This window comes from Gekko japonicus, unplaced genomic scaffold, assembly GCF_001447785.1.
Source record: "Gekko japonicus isolate JY-2015 unplaced genomic scaffold, Gekko_japonicus_V1.1 scaffold651, whole genome shotgun sequence".
NCBI lineage: Eukaryota > Metazoa > Chordata > Lepidosauria > Squamata > Gekkonidae > Gekko > Gekko japonicus.
In genome coordinates, this window is record NW_015161970.1 from 660519 (window position 1) to 684293 (window position 23775).

The following is a 23775-nucleotide window of genomic DNA, read 5'->3' on the forward strand; positions in this document are numbered from 1 at the left end:
GCCAGCTAAACTGATGGCAATTTTAGGGGGTGGGAACATTCAGTCCATAAGAGTACACCGAAGTGACTAGGGTTGCCAAGTCTCACCTTGTACCGGAGTGGGGGACTCCCGTGTAGATTCCGGTGCGTGGGCGCGCACCACATCCACGTCACCAGGAAGTGACGTGATGACGCTGGGAACGCTGGGGGCGGGGCCACGACCATCCGAGGGAAAACAATAGAGTTTTCCCTCGGATGACTGTGGCCCCGCCCCCAGCATGCCCAGCGTGGTCGCGTCACTTTCTGGTGACGTGCACGTCGGGGTGGAGTTCCCCCCGGGGCCCGATCCGGCGGCGGCGGGAAACGGGCCTCTGGGGCGGGGGTTTCCCCGCCCCCCCGGGGGGACTTGGCAAGCCTAGAAGTGACATCAGTGTGAAAGGGCAACACTCTAGGAATCCACCAAAACTTGATGACTTTACCATACAGTACGGCTGGAATCCTAGAGTATCATCGACTCCCCCTCTGTTTTTCTCCTGCTGCTGCACTGGACAGCACTGGGAGGCTGGAAGCAGGAGGTCTCCCACTGAAGCAGGATACCTGGGCTCTCTAGCCACCATGTTTTGCACCAGCTGAAAAACCCAGATCATCTTCAAAGACAAGCCCTCACACGGCATGTCATCTAGAGCTGAGGTTAGATCTGCAGAAATGGAGACTTCCAAACTGTTACCTAAGTTACGCCATAAAGAATCGTTGCTCTTATTACTTGATATGTTACAGCGTTTTTATGTGTGTATGTTTTAAATGATTGTTATTTTAAGTTATTTATATGCTTATGATATGTTTTAATTGTATTCTAATTTTATGAATTGTTGTAAACCGCCCTGAGCCTGCCTTGGTGGGGAGGGCGGGATATTAAATAAATAAATAAATAAATAAATAAAATACCACTAAAAATAATATATATATTGCAGCTGTATTATCTGCTTTTCAGACACGTGCTTCAGCAGAGCACCTGGGGGTTCTGAGCACAGCCCTCGCCAAGCTCGGTGACTTCTCCACCAAAGAGGCACGCTGTTAAATACTGGGTTCTGGATGTATTGCAGTGAATCAGCTCTAGATTATTAAGTGATTTCAGGCATACTAAAAAGACAAAAACTCCAAGGCTGCTGCCTGGTTTTAAAACATGCAAGCACCACACCCAAACACACCCCAATCCCCAGGATAGGCTATTTACATTAAACTACTTTTCAGTTGGTCAGCTCCAGGATCCTGGTCAGGTACCCTGTTTCCCTGAAAGTAAGACATCCCCCGAAAATAAGACCTACTTACAGTTTTGCCTCTCACTGAAATATAAGGCATCCCCCGAAAATAAGGCATCCTCCGAAAATAAGACCTCCCCGATAATAAGGCATCCCCCGAACATAAGGCCTCCCCGATAATAAGGCCCCCCGAAGCTACCCTAACTCTGGAGTCTGGGCCATAGCAGACAGGAAGTGCATGGTCTCTTTTAATCAGGGAGCCTGCGCCAGCGCCAGGACAAGCTGCCGCGTGCTGCTCGCTCTGCCCTGACGGAGTGTACCGTATTCTTCTTCATGGAAAAATAAGACATCCCCTGAAAATAAGACCTAGCACATCTTTGGGAGCAAAAATTAATATAAGACACTGTCTTATTTTCGGGGAAACACGGTATTGTTCTGGAGGAACAAGCTCGAACAGTTCCAGGTACTGTTTCAGGCTCAATACATATCATACGCCCTCTCCCGAACAAGTGGATCCAACCTCTTCCCAGCTAGTACCCTTCCAGTCATATCCGGGCAACGGGCCCATGACTCTCAGCTGTGCTTCTCTGTGCAACCCCTGAAGGCACCATGCCCTCTTTCAAGTCCCCAGTGCCACACAAATCCTAATTTATTTATTTAGCAAGTGGCTTACAACATTGTTCTCCCCTCCTTCATTTTATCTTCGCATCGAAACCCCTGTCAGGCAGGTTAGGCTGAGAGAGTGACTGGCTGAAGGTCACCCAATGCGCTTCCACTAACCACTATACCACATTGGCCTCCTGAATTCATTCACATCATCAGAACTAAATGTTTGCTGAACTCTGACTCTCCACGGGCACGGATACGGAAAGATACATTCCCAGCCTGGATTTGGGTATGGCCAGCCTGACCCTGAGAGCTACTAAAGAGGTGTAGAAATGCCTCTGTGATGTCTTTGCTTGCTGTTTTCATAGGAGGAAATCTGAGCATTACCATTCCAGGAGCCTGATGAAGTCTATGGAGATGCAGATCATGTTTGCTCAGAATACATTATGTAGACATTAGCGTGTGGTAGATGAGCTTCTGTCTGTGGCGGGGCTGATTCAGAACACTTCTGTGGTTCAACATGAGTGATCTGCAGATATGTGTTTTCAGCCTTAGTTTCTCTCCATAATATTTGCATTTCTCATAATACTCCTGCACCCAATAGAGAGCAATTGCACCATTGATTTTAATGGAATTTAGCTTAGTGCACACTGCAGAAAGCGGGCTGCGCAGGAGAGAGTAATGTGGTTGCTGGTGCATAAAATAACCCAGACCAATGTTCTTAGTAATATTCATTTCCTGCGAAACCTTGCTACTTTCCTCGGTGTTATTCCTAGATATTCTTCATGACATTAAAGGAGATACATCTTAGTTTAAGTAATTTGTTTTCGCGGTAATGGCTTTTCCTTGGCATGGGAGAGGGGGAAAGGAGTGGGTCTCTTTCACAGATGCCACCAGGTGCCTGTAGTCGCTGCTGTCTCTGAATGTGGTGAATGTCTGCAGGCTTGTGGATGGGTTTGGGGCGCACTCTCCATTTATTCATGTTTACCAGACACATGTTGTCTGACATTTGCCACACCACCGTTTCAGTGAAGTCTGAGAATGTCTCATGCTGGTCCTCCTGAAGGGCCGTCCTTCCCCCTTCCTTATTAGACAAGGCCAGAGGTCATTTCAGGGGGGAACACGGGGGAATGCAGTTCCCCCGGGTGAGGTGCAGGGGGGCGGGGCACATGACGAAGCCACGCCCCTGCTTCCGGCCGCCCCGCTTCCAGCCCTCATTCAGCCAGGAGGAGGCAGGAGAAGAGGGAGGGTAAGTTGCTTCCTCCCTGCCTCTCCCCACCCCTGCTTGCCTGGGGCCAGGGAGGGCCTTGGCGGGGCTTCCTCGCACTCCTGCTGGCCTTGCAGGTCCACCGCCGGGCCCCTCATGTTAGGGGGTGTGGCATATGCTAATGAGTTATGCTAATGAGTTCCCCTAGCTCTTTTTCTACGAAATGACCCCTGGACAAGGCTTCGTTTCAGCAGAGGATTCAGAGAAATTAATGGAGAACTGGGGATTTCACCATCATGAATAATTACTTCTATAATATTCTTATCAAGGCAGATCATGAGAAGGGAGGGCAGGAAGGGTTATATCAGTGCTTAGTTCTCATGGCCCTTTCTTACACAGCAAGAATAATGCTGATCACCACTTTGGGGTCAGGAGGAATTTTCCTCCCGGCCAATTCGGCTGGTAATCCTGGAGGTTTTTTTGTCATCTTCTGGGTGTGGAACAGCAGTCATTAGGTGTGTGTGGGAGGGAGGTATTTGTGTATTTCTTGCACTGTGCAGGGGGTTTGACTAGATGACCCTGGAGTCCCTTACAGCTCTGTAATTCTATGATTCTAAGGCCAATGTAGTTGATGAGCAATAGATTCAGGATGGATAAAGGGAAGTTCTTCTTCACTCATTGAGTATTTAAATTGTGGAATTCATTGTCAGGGGACGTAGCGATGGCCTTGAGCACGGATGGCTTTAAAAGACGATTAGATTCATGGAGGAGGTATTTGCAAAAGAAAAACAAGTTGTTTAAAATAAACACAGACAAAATCTAATGTGTAGTTGAGGCCTTTTTGTATGTTGGTGTTGTTGGAGTAAGGCAACTCAGCATGCCTGGACCTTTTGCTAGATGTGCTAGATGTGTCTATGTTTATCTCCTTCACGAGATGTCGCTCTTTGTTCTTAACCTGGGAGCTTCTCTCTGACTTCTCCTAACCACACTACGTTGCCAAATAGGTGGCAGTGGAGGTAAGTACAGCAGATGATGTTTTACACATTCTGGATATAAAGGCTAATTTAAGTCCCCACACTTTCAAATTTGCCTTTACATCAGGAATGTGTCAGCTATGCTGCCATGGAGGTTGGGGAGCTCATTCTGTGTCTTCATAATTGCTATTGCATCCCTATCTCTGCTGTTCTGCCTATGCCGAAATGCTTATCTCTACAGATATGTGGGAGGATGTTGTGTTGGAGTTTGTATTGTCTGGAACTCTCCTATGTACCGTGAGAGACTACTGCTTCCCAGCTTTCACCATCTAACAGTTTCCTAGCTGGTCCCACGCGTGAGAGGGTAGCTAATTGGCCCATGCCATGGGGAGGGTGCATACGAATGCCCTATATCCTATTATGCTCAATGGGTTGCCACCATTCTTAACAGTGCCTGTGTTACTGCATCTATAGCTTTGCAATAAACGTATAACCATTCCTGAATGCGTGTACTTCGTTGTAGGCTGTGGGTTCTGACAGAATGTATAGAACAGGTACATATGAACAGTTAGCACCAGAAATATGTAGGTTGAATGAGCTCAGTTATTTTTAAGATTAGACACTTTCATCTTTGTAGGATGAACGTCTTCTGTAAAGAAATAATGTACTTCAGTTACCACTTCCTTCACTGAAGCACTCTACTGTGTTCACAGCCATAGGCTGCAATCGCTAACAACCCTTTCCCGAGCGGAAGCACCATTGACTATAAACAGGCTTGCTTCTGAATAGGCCTGCTTAGGATTGCTTCTACGGAGGGAGCAAGGGGAAGTTTGTTTGGGGATCACTTCCACATGAGATTGATAGTGATCTTGAACGATCCACCCAGGGCTGGACAATTTTTGCGTGGTCAGAGCTGGCCAGGTCCTATGGGTGCATTTTCAAAGCACGGCCCCTTTTTCCAGGAGTAATTTCTCTACCAGAAATATTTGTAAAGCAAAGGTGTCATTCATTAAATGGCAGATGTCATGTAACTGCTTAAACTAGCCGCTTGGTCGGCCAGATCGGTGCCCCAGGCAGAGTGGTACAGCCACTGGCCTCCCCCTCCCTTTCTCTCATTAGATTGCATGAGAGACCATCAGTATAAAGAACTGGCAGCAAAGTACTTTGTGGCTTCATTGGCTGTAGATATTCTACTTGGCTAGAGCCATGGTAGATGGGATAGCTGAGTGGCCAGTAAATGGAAGCTTTAGACTGCCAAGTTATTGGTTGATGGTGCTGCTGCTGCTCATGGGGCAGGGACCCAGCCTACTTGATAAAGAGTTGTGCTTCCCCTGAAGAAGTAGCTATGCAGCTTGCAAGTGCAGTTCTCAGCCTGCAGCTGTTTGTTCAGATCTCATCTCCTATATGTAGCACCTTTAACTAAGTATGGCTGGTTTACCAGCTGCAGCCTTTCCAGGAGAAGGGTGGACCGAGCACAGTGATCCATGCCAGGTTCCTGATGGGTTGCCAGCCTCCAGGTAGGCCCTGGAGATCTCCCACTTTTACAACTGATCTCCAGCTAAGAGAGATCAGCTCCCCTGGAGAAAATGAAGGGTGGACTCTATGGCATTGCACCATGCTGAGGCCCATCCTCAACCCCCGCCCTCTCCTGGGTCCACCCCCAAAATCTCCATGTATTTTCCAACCCAGACCTGGCAGCCCTAGGCTCCTGTTTCCCATTGCCACTTCTATGGCTGGCATGAGGAAAAAAATCAACATAAACCTGCATGGGGGGCCATGCTAGAAGATGGTTTTGAAAGTTGAGCTTATCCAGAATTCATGAGCCAGATGTGTCCACTACTGGAGGACAGCAGGCTTGATCGGGCTTCCCCATCCCCGGTCCTGTCTACCTGTGCAGTCTGCTCGGATTCATCCCAGGTTACAGCATCGTGAATATTTTACTCACCCAGGCCTGTTTTCTTAGCGTATGGAAACATTTCCCCTCCTGGCTTCTCTGGAATTGCTGTCTATCACCAGTTGATCCCTAAGTTTTATTTTACTGATAGGCCTATGGAAATTTTTATAACTGTTGCATTTTTCAAAAGCCAATTTGTTCTCGCCGCCAGAGCAATATTGGCCTTTGCTCACATTTCGGAGGGTTTCTCCCCCTTCCTTGTGATGCACTTTTCATTGGCATCGGTTCCGCTTGAATGAACTGCATCTGATTCTAGGGTAGGGGCTCTGAGCAAGGTCATTCCAATGACTCGGAGGAGGTATTATCTAAGATTGGAAACTGCCTTTCGCCTTCAGTGGCCGAATGCTGGCCTGCTCAAAATTCTCCCATTACGGCCTGCTCAGAATTCCCCCATCCAACATTTCACAGCTGAAAGTAGTGCCAATCTAGCATACTTGTAACACCTCTGTTTTTCACACTAAAGCTCGCCTCCCCCACCCGCATTAGACAGTGCTGATAGTTTTTCTTTACACCTTGCTTACATTTACTGTGCAACAGTCTGTTCTGAACCGTCTGCAGAAACAAGATTTTTAATATAAAAGGTTTTATTTTGTTGTGGTGTTGATAGGTTTACGAGAGTAAATGCCTAATCGCAGGATGGATGTTGTTGTTGTACTTACTATAAAATATTTGCAATTCAGACCCAGCCTGCAGTATTTACTATCCGTCCAGATTGTTAGGGAAGGGTTACCAAAAGGGGAGCATTGCATAAGAATTCTACGTGCACGTGTGTTCACGAGAGTCCAGATTCATGTACCCCATTGAAGGTTCATCTTCTAAGGACTTCTGAAATTGCTGGCAACCTCAGAACTCCAGTTGGAGGCACATGCGTAACAAGAACATTTAGGAAAAGCCATCCTCCGCTCCTGGCCCAAAACATGTTTTGCCAGGGATTAAGACTGATATAGAGGGACATTTTGAATGAGACAGAATGTCTTCAAGTTGCAGCCGACTTATGGCAACCCCACAGGATTTTCAAGGCAAGCAATGAAAAAAGGTTGTTTGCCATTGCCTGCCTCTGCGTAGCAACCCTGGACTTCTTTGATGATGTCCTATTCAAGTATTAACTAGGGCCAACCCTGCTTAGCTTCCAAGATTTGATTAGATCCGACTAATCCAGGTCAGGGCACAGAGTGGGTAGGATTGCCATATTCCAATATGGGTAGTCCAGTTGGCTTATTATGCAAACTGTTTTGCTACTTATGAAAATCAGGCACATTAAGAAGGAGAAGAGCTGTTTTTTTAATGCGATTTCCCTTCCCCTCCCACAGCAGCTGCCTTGTGAGGCAGGTGGGGCTGAGAGAACCCTGAGGCAACTGTGATTGGCCCAAGGTCACCCAGCTGGCTTCATGTGGAAGAGTGGGGAATCAAACCGGGTTCTCCAGATTAGAGTCCTCTGCTCTTAACCACTACACCACGCCGGCTCCATTAATTTTAGCATTGTATAGCATTGTAGCTCAAAGTTGGGGGAAGGTCTGAGGTCACATCTTTTTAGCCAGCCCCTTTGTTCATGCCAGGATTTGTTCATCCTCCTTTCTTTCCATTCAACAAGATGGTTCTTCTGGGAGAAATGTTGTGAGCTGCTTACTGTGTCTGTGCTACAGTCACCCCCGAATGGCTCTGCATCTGGACAGATGGTATAAATTCTTCTCCAAGAAAAGCTAGGTACTTCAGCTTGATACATAATGCAATTTAATAAGATTTGCATATTTGGCATATTTTTCAATTGAACCAAAACGAGGGACCACAGTGTGAAGATAGAGAAACAATATAACCAAAGCACCGTGTATAGGCTATTAAGCCAGCCCCTGAATGTATTAGGAAATTTAACAAATAAGCTGTACAGATCTCTTAAGCTTAAATAAACAATTGAAACCTCCGCTGTGTGTAATTATTGATATCCATACATGAAAAATTAACCTGTGCACAAAATAGTTGAATAATATACACAGAAATCTATAGTCTCAAGCAATAAAGACACCATGTGTGTTATAACTGATACAAATGCAAACAAATAACAAGTGAAGATTAGGAAGAACAAGAAGACATGCGCAGCTGATTAACAATCCCGTCTCAAAGAATATCTTCATCAAGTCTGAAGGAAGTCAGCGTTTCAGAAACTTCCTTAAAGACATGAGTTGCGCACTAGCAGAAAAGGCGAAGCCTACTAGAATGAATTGCATGAGAAGTCAAGATGCATCAAGTTACTTCATTAGAGCTGAAAACATCATAAACCCATGTAGTAGGCAATCACTCAGTTGTCGGCAAAAGCCTGTCCAAGTTTCAAGACAGTTGGCAATGCTTCAACTCAATCCATAATGCAATTGAAGAAGATTTGCATATCTGGCATATTTTTCCAGCTCTGCGAGTCATGGAGTAAGGAATAGAACTCAGCCCCCCCAAATTTGTAACCAGCACTTTGCTGTCTTCTGAGATTGAAGCACTATCTGTTACTTTCAAGCATGCCTCAGAAGGGCTAGCATCAGGGCTTTTTTTGTAGAAAAAGCCCAGCAGGAACTCATTAGCATAATAGGCCATACCCAATATCAGGAACTCATTAGCATATTAGGCCACACCCCTGACAGCACAGCTTATTTGCATATTAGGCCACCCCCCCATGTTACCAGAAGTGTGCTCATCCAGCCACACCCACCTTTTGCTTCTTATTCTCTTTACCTTGTTTGTTGTCAAAACCCAGGGCTTTTTACATGTTAGGCCCCACACCCCTAATTGTAGCCAATCCGAATGAGTTTCTGCAGTTGGGTGTGGCCTATTATGCTAATGAGTTCCTGCTGGGCGTGGCCAACTTGGGAGCCAGCCAGAACTCCGTTCCTGTGCGTTCCTGCCCAAAAATAACCCTGGCTAGCATTAATTAAAAGCCAGAGTTGCTGTTGAAGTTCATTTAAAGGAATAAGGAGAGCCAAATTTGGTAGTTCCTATGCAGATTAAGATATTTGAGTAATTCTGAAGGAACACCCTGCAAGCCCTGACCTGGACAGCCCAGGCTAGCCTGATCTCAGCAGATCTAGGAAGCTAAGCAGAGCTGACCCTGGTTAGCGTTTGGATGGGAGACCGCCAAGGAAGTCCAGGATCAAAATGCAGAGGCAGACAATGATAAACCACCTCTGAATGTCTCTTGCCTCGAAAACCCTACGGAGTGGCCATGAGTCAGCTATGACTTGATGGCAAAAAGAAAGAAAGAAAAGAAAAATGAAAGCACCTTCGACTGAGTCAGACCATTGGTCTATCAAAGGTAAACATCATCGACTCTGATTAGCAGTGGATCTCCAAGGTCCCAGGCAGAGATCTTTCATATCACTGTTACAAGATCCTTTTAATTGGAGATGCTGCATTGAACCTGGAACCTTCTGCGTGAAAGGCAAATGCTCTACCACTGAGCCATACTCCCTTCCTCCCAGGAATTTCAAGGCTCTGTACATCTCTGATGAGGACCCATAGGAAATATTAATGATCAATAGTCACCCTGTGCTGTGGTTGATATCTGCCTTTCATTGGCTGCAGAAGTCTTGCAAGTTATTTAGGATGGATGAGGGCAAAGTAAATAAGACGTGGGTCTCGAATTGGCACAGAATTTCATCTCTGGCAAGAGCTTGCATGATATCTCAGAATACACACTCCCTCTCCTCTCCTCCTCCTCATCTGTTAGGAAATTTTCAGTTCTTGTTACCAAGTGAAATCCATTCTGTGCTGTTTAATCTTCTGTCTTCCCAGCTCAAAATTCAGTACCCAGGAAGTGGATGCTTTCTGCAGCAGCCCTGTCCGTTTCGTTCTCTAGCACCCTGCCTTCCACTCGTCACAAGCATATGGACAAGGGTGCTACTTGCTAATAAATTCGGGACTGGGCTGACTTGCGTTATCATGGCTTTTTTATGTGGTCTTTTTGGATTCATCATGCCGTATTGTCTAAAGACAAGTGAGAAAATACTATTGTGGAGGAAAGCTGACAGCTGCTATCTTGTGCCGTTTGTAGCAGCTGGATATTGCATTGCTTTAGGCTTCTCTGTGTTTTTTTTAATGTAGAAAATGGTTTCCTTCAGTCCTGGATGTAATTCGTTGTTTGCTGGGTCATTTATTCGGTTAAAAAGGAAGTAATCCAATTTACAAGGATAAATGAAATATTTCGATCTGAATGAAGGCCCAGAATTTCAGAACCCCCCCCCCCGAGACTTTGGAGTTTTGCTGCCAATCAAATAAATACTGCTGACCTTGAGAGACCAAAGGTCTGACTCAGTATAAGGCAGCCACGTGACAGGCACATCAATGGGCACTATACCGTAGACACCAATAGAGATGGGCACAAACTGGGGAAAAGTGGACTGTGGTTCGTGAGCACTGAATTATCACAAACTTTTAGGCGCGAAATGAACCGGTTTGGTTTATGATGTGGGAGAATGGTCCCCTGGCATGCTATAGAAACAAAATTTATAGGAGATCTCTGGCTGACTGTCCTCTACCTGCTCTCCGAGTTTGGCGAGGATTGGATTTATGAGTGCAGGTTCAGGAGGTTCTGGAGTGCATAGAATGGACCCTGTGCAAGCTAGAGACATCAGACTGGCAGGGGACCTCTCCCTGATGGTCCTGTACACAGCAATCGTCTTGCAATGAGGCAAGTGACTGCTTTCTGGACCCTCCCCGTAGCCCTTTGGGATGTCAGTCTCAGCACTGTTCCCGGGGAAATGACTTCTTGGAGGGTGACCTAACTTTCTGGCGCAGGGCTGGGAGGGGCCATGGAGGAGTGTACTTGAGGTAGGAGCAGCAACAGGGAGGCTCCAAGACCCCTGAAGATGCCTTGCTAGGGCTGGGCTCCAGTGGGCTGGCAGGATGGGTTTGGTGCCCGGGGATGAGGGCCTGTGATATGCATGGGATGGAGGACTTTTTCCTCCCACAATGAACACTCTTTGCACCTACCTTCACCCTCATGGCACACAGGTGTTCACAATCAGGAAGGGTAGGAGGATATAAATGTGGGTATTCATGGAGGCACCTAGTAGCTAAGTCCCTCTGCTTGGCATGAACAGTGTTGGGGAGGGGGCTCAGAGCCCCGAGTCCACCTAAAACCCAAACCCCATCAGGGGAGAGGTGTTCACAATCAGGAATAAATGAACGTGCTCTTCTTTTAACAAGTTCCACACCTCTTTGTCTAACTGCCAACTAGGGTTGCCAGCCTCCAGGTGGGGCCTGGGGATCTCCCACTTTTACAGCTGCTCTCCAACTGACAGCAATCAGCTCCCCTGGAGAAAATGGCTGCTTTGAAGGTTAGACTCTATGGCATTGTACCATGCTGAGGTCCCTCCCCTCCCCAAACCTCACCCTCTCCTTGTTCCACTCCCAAAGTATCCAGGTATTTTCCAACCCAGACCTGGCAACCCTACTGCCAACACCCAACAGAGGAGAGAGTTCAGAGCTGAGCTGAGGGTATATACAGTACTCTGATCCCATAAAGCAGAATGGAAACTCTGATTGGCAGTGCCCGTTATACTTTGGAAGGACTCTATTGTTTTCCCAGGACTAGAGAATTCCACCCCACCCCCCGTTGTTCTGAAGTTTGGTAAACATTTTGATTGAGCAGTGACAGTCTGTCTGGAAATGTATCCATTCACAAAGTGCCACAAACTGCCACGAACCACTTCAAAGTTCATGGAAAGTTCATTTTGGTCCACCTGCCATGAACTTCAGTTCACGAACCACGAATTGGCAAAAATTCATCACAAACTTTAGTTCGTGAGCTGACTCTTGCCCATCCCTAGACACCACATCATTATGAATCCCAAAAGGCATTCTCAATTAATGTTCTTAAGTCCTACTATGGTTGCCAACTGTGGCTTTGGAAATTTCTGGAGATTTGGGACTGGTGGCTGGGGTGGGAGAAATATGGGGATGAAAGGGAGTGCATTGGTGATGGTATGCCATAGAATTTACCCTCCAAAGATGCCATTTCCTCCAGAGGAACAGATCTCTGTAGTCTGCAGATCAGTTGTAATCCCAGGAGAACTCCAGGTGCAAGGTACCTCTTGGCTGCCATAACAATCAGGGAGCAAAAGTCTAGATTTTCCATGTGATGCTTGATGGTTTTTATAATTGAAATTCTCTGTAAATTGGCCATGTTGTACCTTTTTTCTCTTTTTATGCCAATAAAGGTATTTGGATTGGATTGGGGGTTGACTGCTCTGGTCCTAGCTGCTGAAACCTCTTCCATTCTTGATAGGGTTGCCAAGTCCGGACTTACCTGCCGGCGGGGGACTTTGGCTTTGCTCCCGGCGTGTTTTCCCCTCAAATGGCTGTGCCCCACCCCCAGCGTGCCCAGTGTCATGACATCACTTCCCTGTGACGTGGACGCGGGGGTGGGTTTTCCCCCGGGGCCCGATTCCATGGGGGTGGAAATCGGGCCTATAAAGTGGGGGGAAATCTGCCCCCTGGGGGGATTTGGCAGCCCTAATTCTGGATCAGGTCATCTTCTCTGGTCCTCCTAGCTCACTGGTCTGCTGGGTCTTTCATTCTGGGTATGATATCTCTATATTGAGCAGAAGTCACAACAATGAGGATTTTAAAACACTTAATGGCTCCTCTTCTTCAAAATGGCATGCACCTAATTGGTGGTTGTCATGGATAGAATACAGGTAGGGTTGCCATCTCCAAGTTAAGAAACTCCTGGAGACTAGGGGGTGGAGCCTGGAGAGCCTGGGCTTTGAGTGGAGGGAGCTCTGGGGGAATGTGATGACACACAGTTCATTCACTGAAGCAGCCATTTTCTCCAAGGGAACTGATCTCTCTAGTCTGAAAATCAGTTGCAGTTCTGGGAGATCTCCAGGGCCCACCTAGAAATTGGCTTGCAGGGCTTATTAAAGTGTTTGTTTGGTTTTGCTTTGTCTGGATTGGTATGGGAAGCTCCTTAGGAGAGTTCTTTTAAGAAATCAACATGATGTGTGCATGTACCTGGGTGCAGGCAAGTGAAGTTATTAGTCCGGAACATGCACCAGACACGATGAATGCTGCACACTTCATGGGTACAAAATCAGTACATACCCTCAATATCCAGGCAATTTAAGTGATTCCTGCTAGCTAGGCTTGCCAACCTTGAGGTGAGGCCTGGAGATCTGGAATTACAACCAGTGTTCCCTCTAAGCTGAGTTAGTGTGAGCTAGCTCACAGTTTTTTAGCCTCCGGCTCACACATTTTTGCCTTAGCTCAGGAAGGATGGCTCCAGAGCAAACTAATTTGTGCAGTAGCCAAATTGTTTGCTCAGAACTTTAATGCCAGTAACTCACAAAGTAGAATTTTTGCTCACAAGACTCCACAGCTCAGAGGGAACATTGATTACAACTGATCTTTAGACTACAAAGATCAGCTCTCCTGGCGAAAAAGGCTGTTTTGGAGGATGGACGCTATGGTATTGTACCTTGCTTACATCCCTCCTTTCCCAAGACAAAACACTGAAGAAACTTTAGGGAAACCAAAAGCAGTTTGATGAGACTATGAACATTTTGTCCTAGGTGGCAACTGGGGATCCCCCGTAGTTACAGCTCATCTCCAGACTATGGAGATCAGTTCCCCTGGAGAAAATGGATGCTTTGGCCCACATGATTTCATTCTCTGGAGGGTGGACTGGACTCTATGTCATTGTACCCCAATAAGGCTTGGAAATTTCCCAGGCTTGGAAATTTAGCCATTAGTATTTAGGGGAATTGCCCAGTCGGTCTGCATACCTGTTGTATCAACTTGGTTGTGTATGTTACATTATTATATGCTTCCTGTGTGTAACTCTGCCGTATGATAATTTAATAAATAAATCCACCCCCAAATCTCCAGGCGCTTCCTAATCTGGATCTAGCAACCCTACATCCCTGTGTCTCTGGGAGAGGGAATATGGCTACCCAAGGCTGTTGCCAGGTTTTGACTGTAGAGAAATTCAAAATTAATTTAAGGATCCTTTATAGCCTGAAAATATGAGGAAATTGGAGGGGAAGCCCCTGTTGGAGTTTAAGTAATGCTACTGAAATTTGTCATGGGGATTTTATACATTTGGAATTAATGCTGATTGTGTAATGCTGTTTCAATGCAATCCTAAATGGTGCGATCCTAAGTGCAGATACACCCTTCCAAGTCAATTGAAGTCAATGGGGTATGACTCTGTTTAGGACTGTATCACCAAGCATTAAGCTTTACCAAGTGAAAAGGTAGAGCTTAGTTTTTTTAAAAAAAATGCATAAGAACCCTCACCTCATATTTCTCCCAGCCTTATTATGATAGCAATGATTTACTAGCAGTATGCCAAACTTCATTTCCACTTATGCCTTCAATTAGCATCATGCTAGAGGAAAAAAATGTACAAGGGTTTTTTAATTAACCGAATCTTTGAGTTTCAAAGATTTCAGGTGCATGCAAAACACAGTTCTGAGGGAAAGCTAATTTGCTTACCTTTTCTTGTCAAAGATTTAAATTGGGCCCAAGTGCCTTAATTAAAATCGAAGGGGAAAAATTAATAATCAATTCTGCACACAATCCAGTAACATTTATCTTGATTGAGTAACTGAAAGTGTAGCTGTTGTTCAGATGTTGGATAATTGGGGAATAAAAACAGCCTGCCTTTGGATTACTATGCATTGAGAGAGCAGCTCCTTGGCCATGGATAGCATTTATTGCCTGAGAACATGAAAATCCTTGCTTGGTCTCTGGAAAGAAATTATTGTAGCTGTAGAGATGAAGCCTTTTCACACTGAAGATATAAAGGTTACCACTAATGTCATGTGTGTACTTCAAAAGAATGGTATAAATTCATCCTGTTTGGTATCTTCTTAAGGGTCTAGCCTATTTACTGTGTACTTATTTTGTTTTTGTTTATTTTATTCGATTTTTATACCACCCCTCCTCCAAACTGGGCCTCGGGAGGCTAACAACATAGCACTACAATAACAAAATAATTTCAATGAATTCAAATTAAAAACTCAGCACACAGCAAACTAACGCTTTTGGCATAGGAATCAGCAGCACTGATGATAGAGTCCACCAAAATTACATTAGTGGAATGCCTGGTAGAACAACTATGTCTTGCATGCCCTGCAGAATGCGGACAAGTCCCACAGGGCACAAGTCTCCTCAGGCAAAGCATTCCATGAAGTCAGGGCCATGGTGGAAAAGGCCCTTGCCCTTGTCACGCTCAGATGGGTGAATCAAAGGCCAGACAGTACCAAACGCCCACACGAGGCAGAATGAAGACGATAGTTTTCACAGTCTAAATGCAGAATGGCATGGATATGGCCAGGAATATAGGGGAACAGTTGCTGATTTTGACTAAAAAGATCATGGAGGATGCTTCTGCAGTCCAGAAGCAGGGGTTATCCTGGTCTCTCAGCTAAAACCATCGAAATAGAGAATCCAGAGACCAAGAATGGAACAGCATTATAGAGGGGTAAGAAACAAAGGAGTAACAGGATGATAAGGGTTTTAGGAGACTAGAAACAATCTAACTTGCATCAATGGATAATACGAACTGAGCCCACATGTAAGAAGTACCTGAGAATGGCAAGAATGTCCAACTAAATACAGAAGTGAAGATACAGTTCAAATATGGGGTGTATTTATTGAGGCCCAAAAGTCAGTCAGTTAGTCAGTCAGTCTCTCTCTCTCTCTCTGTATATGTACACACACTTCTAATCACTATGTTTTATATTCTAGGTAAAGGTTCCCTTGCTCGAGAGCCAGTTGAATCCGACTCTAGAGCCAGTGCTCTAGGGTTGAATCCGACTCTAGAGCCAGCGCTGTCCGAAGACGTTTCCGTGGTCATGTGGCCGGCATGACTAAACACCAAGGTGCACGGAACGCTGCTACCTTCCCACTGAAGTGGTACCTATTTATCTACTTGCAATTTCTTGCTTTCGAACTGCTAGGTTGGCAGGAGCTGGAACCAGAGACAGGAGCTCACTTTGTCATGCGGCACTCGGGTCTCGAACTGCTGAACTACCGACCGTCCACGGCCTGCAGTTTAGTGTCTTAACCACTTGAGCCACCGCAGCTATTTCTAGATTATTCTATTTTATTCTAGATTATTCTAGATTATGATTAAAACTAGAGAGAATAAATTGACACAGTATTTATACATTTCAAAAAGATATTAAGTATAGATGACTTTGTATGTTGTTTGAAGCTATAAGACAATTACTTAGCCAAGAATATGTGTCCATATTAAGTGGGACAGCTAATGATGTGACAACCAACTTTCCTGTGTTGCATCATCATCCATCCTCCCACTGTCTAATATAAGTATCTCCCTGTATTATAAAAGCCTTTTGGAGGTGGCACTCTCTAGAACATTTGACACGCTCCGGAATTGGTTGGCATCCTGGAGTGTCACTCACAGGGTGTCTGTCTCGACTGGCTGCATTGCTGCCTCCCTTGCCATGGTCCCGCCCACAGAGGCAGCACCCGACATCATGGCCTCACTCTCCTTGTGGCAGATGGACAGGAGAGATGCTCTGGTGGCCGGGGACTGGAGCCCGATCGTGCCGCTGCCGTGGTCATCCTTGCCCCAGCGGAAGTCGCCGCCCGCCAAGCGTGCAGCCAGACGACAGATGGTACAGGCACTCCAGTGGAGGGAGGGGGCCAGAACAAGCCTGCCGCCGTCACCCAAGCCCAGCCACAAATGGCCAACCTGGCATCCGCTGAGGCAGCCCGGCAGCCCCCACCTCACCTCTCCCTGCTTGCCCCCCGCAGGGATGGGCCTCTGGAGGCCCCCCCACTAGCTTTCCCCACTTACCCGCAGAACTGCCTGGATGGCAACAGGCCTCTGGAGGCCCCCGCACCACCTCTTCCCGCTTGCCCGTTGAGCCGGACGGAAGGCCTCCAGGGGCCCCGCGCCACCTCTCCCCACTTGCCTACCGAGTAGGACGGGGGGAGGCCTCCGGAGTCCCCCGCACCACCTCTCCCCAGTCGCCCGCTGAGCCGCCCGGGTGGGGAAAGGCCTCCAGAGGCCCCTGTACCAGCTTTCCCCGCTCTCCCGCTGAGCCACCTGGGCGGAGAAAGGCTTCCGGAGGGCCCCGTACCAGCTTTCCCCACTTGCCCGCTGAGCCGCCTGGGAAAGCTACCCGGAGGCCCCCACGCGGGGGAGCAGACAAGGCCTGGTGCCCTGGCTCGCTGGGGCCTCCGTTGGCAGTGGGGTTCAGGGAGGGGCTGTGGCCAGGCAGCCTGGCCCCCTGGGATCTTAAGCACCAGAGGGGAAGACACGAGGGGAGCCACCACCAGTCAGCCTGCCTAGTGTTCGTTGTCCTTATTGCCATAACAAGCCTTCTTCCTAGTGTGATAGTAATGGGGATTACTCTATGCAATTTGTTTCCAGAATGTGGATGTACACACCAATAAATCTACAATTTATTTTCACGTTGCTTACAAAGGTAAATTTTTATACTTTTCTAAAAGGTTATTTTCTACTTTTTTATTTTCTTCTTACTTTGTTTATTTGTATGTTTTGAATTAATTAAAAATAGATATTTGGACCAAGAACAACCACAATCTGAAAAATGATTTTGAAAGACCTAATTTATTCCAATAATGAATCGTGACTAGTTAATGAATTGGCCCTACTTCTTGTAAGCAGTGTTCCCTCTAAGCTGAGTTAGTGTCAGCTAGCTCACAGTTTTTTAGCCTCCAACTCACACATTTTTGTCTTAGCTCAGGAAAGATGGCTCCAGAGCAAACTAATTTATGCAGTAGCCAAATCGCTTGCTCACAACTTTAATGGCGATAGCTTAGAAAGTAGAATTTTTGCTTACAAGACTCCACAGCTTAGAGGGAGCATTGCTTAATAATTATTGAAATTACATTTTTAAATTTTATAAATGACTGTCACAATAATGATTTTAAGTGATCCTTTTCCTTCTTCCCATTTTTTTCTTTTTCAGGACAGAAATGTTTTTTGTATAGTTTTATTTTATGGTGTGAATTTAACTATTTGTACCACTGAGGAAGGCCCTGTGGCCGAAATGCGTTTGATTTTAATGAATTTTTAAATTATTGGTTATGCATTGAAGTTTTGTTAATTTAACATATGCAACCATTCATATTTATCCAGATATTAGGCTTTTGGTCAACTTTCTTGGTTACCTCCATATTAAGTGAGACAACTAGGTGTTGTTGAAAGATGACTTTGGAAACCTATAAAGATGAGAAACTGAGTTGATTTGGATAGCTTCTTTGAAGATGCTTCTCGCTTGTGACCCGTTTACTTTTGGTTACAAAATAATGTACTCAAGTAATCACTTGCCTTTAATTATCTGTCTAAAATCAATGGATGGTATCATCACAGTCTTTTAAGCTTCCTGCAAAATCATTCATTCTGCAAATAACAAGCTGAAGTTTGTTACAATGTGTCAGTAAAATTAATAAGTTAATCAATGTTAAAAATCTAATATGTTTCAATAAAAACATAACATGGAAGCAAATATTTATTTGTAATAATTTTTACTTGTGTAGTACACTCCAAACACACCAAGAACATTGTTGAGCGTATCTCTTGCAAGGAGATTCATGATCTGATACAGGAAAGCTGACTAGAAGCCTTTTTGGGGGGGCCATCAAGTTACGGTGACCCCCGTAGAGTTTTCAAGGCAGGAGACATTCAGAGAGGTGGTTTGTCATTGCCATTGCCTCTGCATAGCAACCCTGGACTTTCTTAGTGGTCTCTCATTCAAATATTGACCAGGATGGAACCTCCTTAACTTCCAAGATCTGACAAGATCAGGCTAGCCTGGGTAGCATTGCCAGGTGCCTTCTGGCAGCTGGTGGAGGATGAAGAGTGAGCTTACGGGGAGCAGGCAGTTTCATCTGATGTTTCAGCGACGTGCCCATGTGACTTCCAATGTGACTTGGAAGTGATATAGGCATGTCGGGGATGCTAGAATGATGCTCTGGTTTTTGGGCAAAAACTCTATGGTAGAATTAGCTTCTACCATAGAGTTTCCCCCCAAAACCAGAGCATCGCCCTGATGTCCTCACATCACATCTGGGTTATGTTGAAGTCATGTAAGCATGTTGTTAAAACATCAGGTGTCCTTCCCTTTTTATTTGCAGTAAATCTCTCCCCCCAGCTAGCTGATTGGCAATGAAGAGGTGGGCCTGGGAGTGGGGGACCTCGCCCCCATCGGCCAGGTCTCGCTTCCCTAAGCCTGGTCTACTAGGTCATGGTGACTAGAAGCCTAGGACTTATTAATTGCATGTCTGTATCTGATTCAGGCCTGCCCAGAGTCATCCAGAAAAAGAGTGTCAGGATTCCAGTGCTTTTGTGAATAGAAGTTTGTTTAAAACTGAGCACCTGAAATGGCCCCTTAAATCTCTTTGTGATGTTCATATGTAGGACCTTGATGAATAGTCACCTATTTAAATTTTAGGATTGAAACTAGAGCTTGCAGGGGAACAGACAATTCTCCCCCCCAAACTACTTAGAGTTGTATAAATATTCACCTTGTCTTCAATACTTTGGTACTGATGCTGCCTTCCTGAAATAGCCAAATCATTTGTCTCATTCAGTCAGGGATCACATAGTGAACAGAATTGTATTAAGATGCTGGATCTGGTGGGACATCATCCCCAGGGGCAGAAAATGAAATTGTGTAGGCAATTCAACCAATAAAATTAGGTTACATAGTGCCATTGGGGTCAAATCAGGGCAGCGACAGAGAATGTCTACGAGGACAATTTAAACGAACAAGAGCCAAACATCACTGGAAAAGAGAGGTGTTTCTCTGCAGTACTGAAAATGTTCTTGAAAAATGGTGACTCATTTCAGTTCGGTTCTATTTGTGTTCCACTTACATCTCAGGTTTTGATTAAAAAGAAAAAATATGGCTCTGGAGGCAAGCACAGTTCCTGAGGAATGCTTAGAAGCCAAGCAGAGTTGCAGTGTGCACTTGTGTATGTGAAAGAGTAGTACTGCCAGGTCAGGGACTGTATGTTCAACATCGGAAGATCAGATCAAACATCCCTCTAATCCAATCTGCTGTCACCCAGAATGGCCAACCGGATATCCCTTGGAAGCCCACAAGCTCTCCCCTGCTTCTGCTCTCCCACTCGACACCTTGTATTAATGAACCTATAACATACAAGTTTACAAATCCCATTTACCTATCAGCACTAACATCCATGGCCATCTTACATGAATAAGCCTAATCCCCTCTTAAAGCCAGCTATGCCATTGACAAATTTTGCATCGTGTAGCAATGTTTATTTTTTCCCCTCTCTTGAATTAATGGCTAACCAATTTTACTGGATGGCCCCGAATTACAGAATACGGGGGGAGAAGCTGAAAGGATTCCTCTATACCAGGCATAAGAATGTGTCCTTTGGCTATCTTTCCCCCCTAAAGTGGGAAAACAACCCTAAACTCTCTAGACTTTCATCACAGGATAGCTGCTTGGGCCGGCCCAAGGAGGGGATGCCCAGTGGAAGAGCTCCGTCTTGCAGGCTCTGTGGAATTGTAATAAATCCCACAGGGCCCTGATCTCACATGAGAGCTCATTCCACCAGGCAGGGGTCAGGGCTGAAAAAACCCTGGCCCTGGTCGAGGCCAGTCAGACATCCCTGGGGCCAGGGACCACTAAAAGATGTTGGTTGGTGTCGGGCTATTAATAATCTAGCTGCCGTTATAACATAACTGATAATATACGCATCCTGTTTATCATACCCGTTCGGGATCATGTTCAGCAAATATATTTCCGGCTTCAGGGCCACATTTTTGCCCAGACTTTCTTGGAGCACCTCCTTTACTATTTTCCAGAATTTTTGTATCTTACTACACTCCCACCACATGTGGTAAAAGGTTCCTTTACGAACTTTGAATTTCCAACACTTATTTGAGTACCCCTTGTAGCATTTGGCCAGCTTGTCGGGGGCCCAATGCCATCTATGGAACATCTTATAAATATTTTCTTTATATGCTACCGCTTTCATGTATTTAACTGATTTCCACATGTTAGACCATTGCTCTTCATCAATTTCTCCTATATCTTTTATCCAGGTGATCATTACAGTTTTAACATCTTCATCTTTTACAAAATCCATTAATAAGAAGTTATACAGTTTCTGGACTAATTTATCATTTGAGGACAACCAAATTTTGTCCAGTTCGTTGTTTTGGTCCTCAAAGCCTCTTATCATGTCTTTTTTGTATCTATCTCTTAATGTCATCTGCTCCCATCACGACAGATTATTCTCCTGTCTCAGTTTTTCTTCTGCTTTTAACTCATTTTTTTTATTTAATAGGGTTTGGTAGCTTTCTCTTAAGTTCATGGAAAGTAGATTCTATACCTACAAGGGAAGATTTGTTAAATAAAATATTGGAAGTAGCCAGAATGGATGATTTAAGTCTAAGGATACAAAATAAAAATGAGATGGTACATAAAAAGAGATGGGATAGAATATATAAATGGATAGAAGACCAGATAGAACTGTAACTGAAAAGTTATATTATGGCTTTGTATCAGAAAAGGAATATCAATGCTCGGTAATGTAAATAACTAAAGTGAAATGACTCTGACGTGTAATGCAACGCAAACTGATGAAAAGTAATTGTGTAATACCCTTTGTTTAAAACAATAAAAACTTTAAATACAAAAAAAAATGTTGGTTGGTGGACCTTAATGCCCTACGGGGCTCATATGGGGAGAGGAGGTCTTGAAGGTATGCTGGCCCCCTGGCACCTTGAAATGGATCTGGAATTTGATAGACAGCCAGTGCAGTTTAAACTGCACTGGGCAGATGTGTGCCCACACAGGTGTTGCCATCAGCACCCGTGCTGCTGCATTCTGCACTAGCTGCAACTTCCAAGAGGAGAAGACCCCCACGGGGGGGGGGAGGTGCCTATTGCTTTAAATGCTATATCTGTGATCAGACATCAGGACACTTTCTAAATTTAAACATCCTTGGTTCGGTTGAATTAGTCAAAGCCAATTCATTCAAAAGCTGTAGTTTATTTTTTTTATTTGACAAAAAGAGACCAATATTATGTGCTGTACTGTCAAAATGTCAGACTATAAAAGGCAGAATTTTAGGGATATAACAACAACAAACAATACATATATCAAATGAACTCGAGAAAGCGAAAGAATACAATGTTTTTGGTGTTTCATTTTTTTAAAGCAATCTTCTCAAGTAGCAGAGCCTCTTTGAAATCATGGATCTGTTTCAGGGTTCTTGGAAAATGGTATTTGTACAATGGCGTTGATACTCGGTGAATCAAACAGAAAAGTGAGAGAACTGATTAATAGCTCCCAGAGGTCATTTCGGGGGGGATCGCGGGGGAACGCAGTTCCCTCGGGTGAGGTGAGAGGGGGTGGGGCACATGACGAAGCCCCACCCCCTGATTCCAGTCGCCCCGCTTCCGACCCTCATTCAGCCAGGAGGAGGCAGGAGAAGAGGGAGGGTAAGTTGCTTCCTCCCCGCCTCTCCCCACCCCTGCCTGCCTGGGGCCAGGGAGGGCCTTGGCGGGGGCTTCCTCTCACTCCCGCCGGGCTTGCAGGTCCACCGCCAGGCCCCTAATGTCAGGGGGTGTGGCATATGCTAATGAGTTATGCTAATGAGTTCCCCTAGCTCTTTTTCTACGAAACGACCCCTGATAGCTCCCATGGAGATGGCAAAGGGCAGCGTGCTCTTATGCAGCAGTTCCCATTCATTTCAATGGGGTCTGGGATTCTGACGGATTGTGTCCAGGCCAGAAGGGTAGAAGCTATTACAGTGTGGGGAAAAAGGTAAGGAAAAACAGAATACTGGCATACAGCCTCCCCCTCCCTCTACAGCCCCTGCTTATCTCTGCCTTAAGGAGTCTCACAGTGGTTTACAAGCACATTCCCTTCCTCTCCCCACAACAGGCACTTTGTGAGGTAGGTGCCTCCTATCCTGTTCCCGTGAGACAGGGAACCCCAGAAATAGTTTGGGAGAGAGCAGGAGATCGACTGTGGAAGGAGGGAATCTGTGAAAATGGTTCCCCTTTGTGCATGTAGAAATTTTAGGTAGGACCAGCCTGATCTCTTTGCCAAAAACATGGCTGAATTTGGTCATGGAGAAACTGGTCAAGACAAAGGGAGCCTTCAGAATGCCTTGGAGACAGGGTTGTCAGTAGACTGGAAACTGGAATTCGACTCAGGCTATTCTATACTCCTGAGCCAATGTGGTGTGGCATTTAGAATGTCAGACTCTGGTTGTTGTGAGGATAAAATGGAGGTGAGGAAGCCATTTTGTATTCCAACTAGAGATAAAACAGGGGTATAAATAAAGTAAATAAATAAATGATCATCCCAGGCCAATTTAATGTTGTGTTTATCTACAAATGTCACTATAATAGTTAGTAGCAGAGCAATGGGCAGGTTAGTAAAGTTTGTTCCATTTTTTAAAAGTTTCTGACATTCTCTGCAGCTAATTTATCCCATGTTTTAGTATTCCACAGTCTCTGGTCTCACTTCCTTTTTAAAAATTCTGAATATTTTACAGCAACATCCAGTTCCTTCTGTTATTTTGTGTCCCCCCCCCCACATTATGATGTGCTTGTATGCATTGATAAAACACTTTGAAAGAACATGTGATTGTGCATATGGCTGAATCAAAATGCTTTCCATATGGTGTTCATCTGTGCAGTGAAAAAAAATCTCATGCTATCATATACAGGATCCCATAATAAGTGCATTTTTCAGAGTTTTATCACTACTCATACGTGTATCAGTAATTTTAGGGAGGCAGGGGAATTGCGAATGAGTAGATG

The 23775-nt window shown here is 45.3% G+C and overlaps 1 protein-coding gene across 1 annotated transcript in view; it reads left to right on the top strand.

The window, feature by feature from the left end:
* Positions 1-16917, top strand: part of IPCEF1 (interaction protein for cytohesin exchange factors 1) — a 73326-nt gene extending 56409 nt beyond the window's left edge. Inside the window, 1 exon segment of the mRNA XM_015429662.1 lies at positions 16490-16917. Within this exon segment, the coding sequence (XP_015285148.1) occupies positions 16490-16917 (428 nt within the window).
* Positions 16918-23775: the final 6858 nt, after the last annotated feature.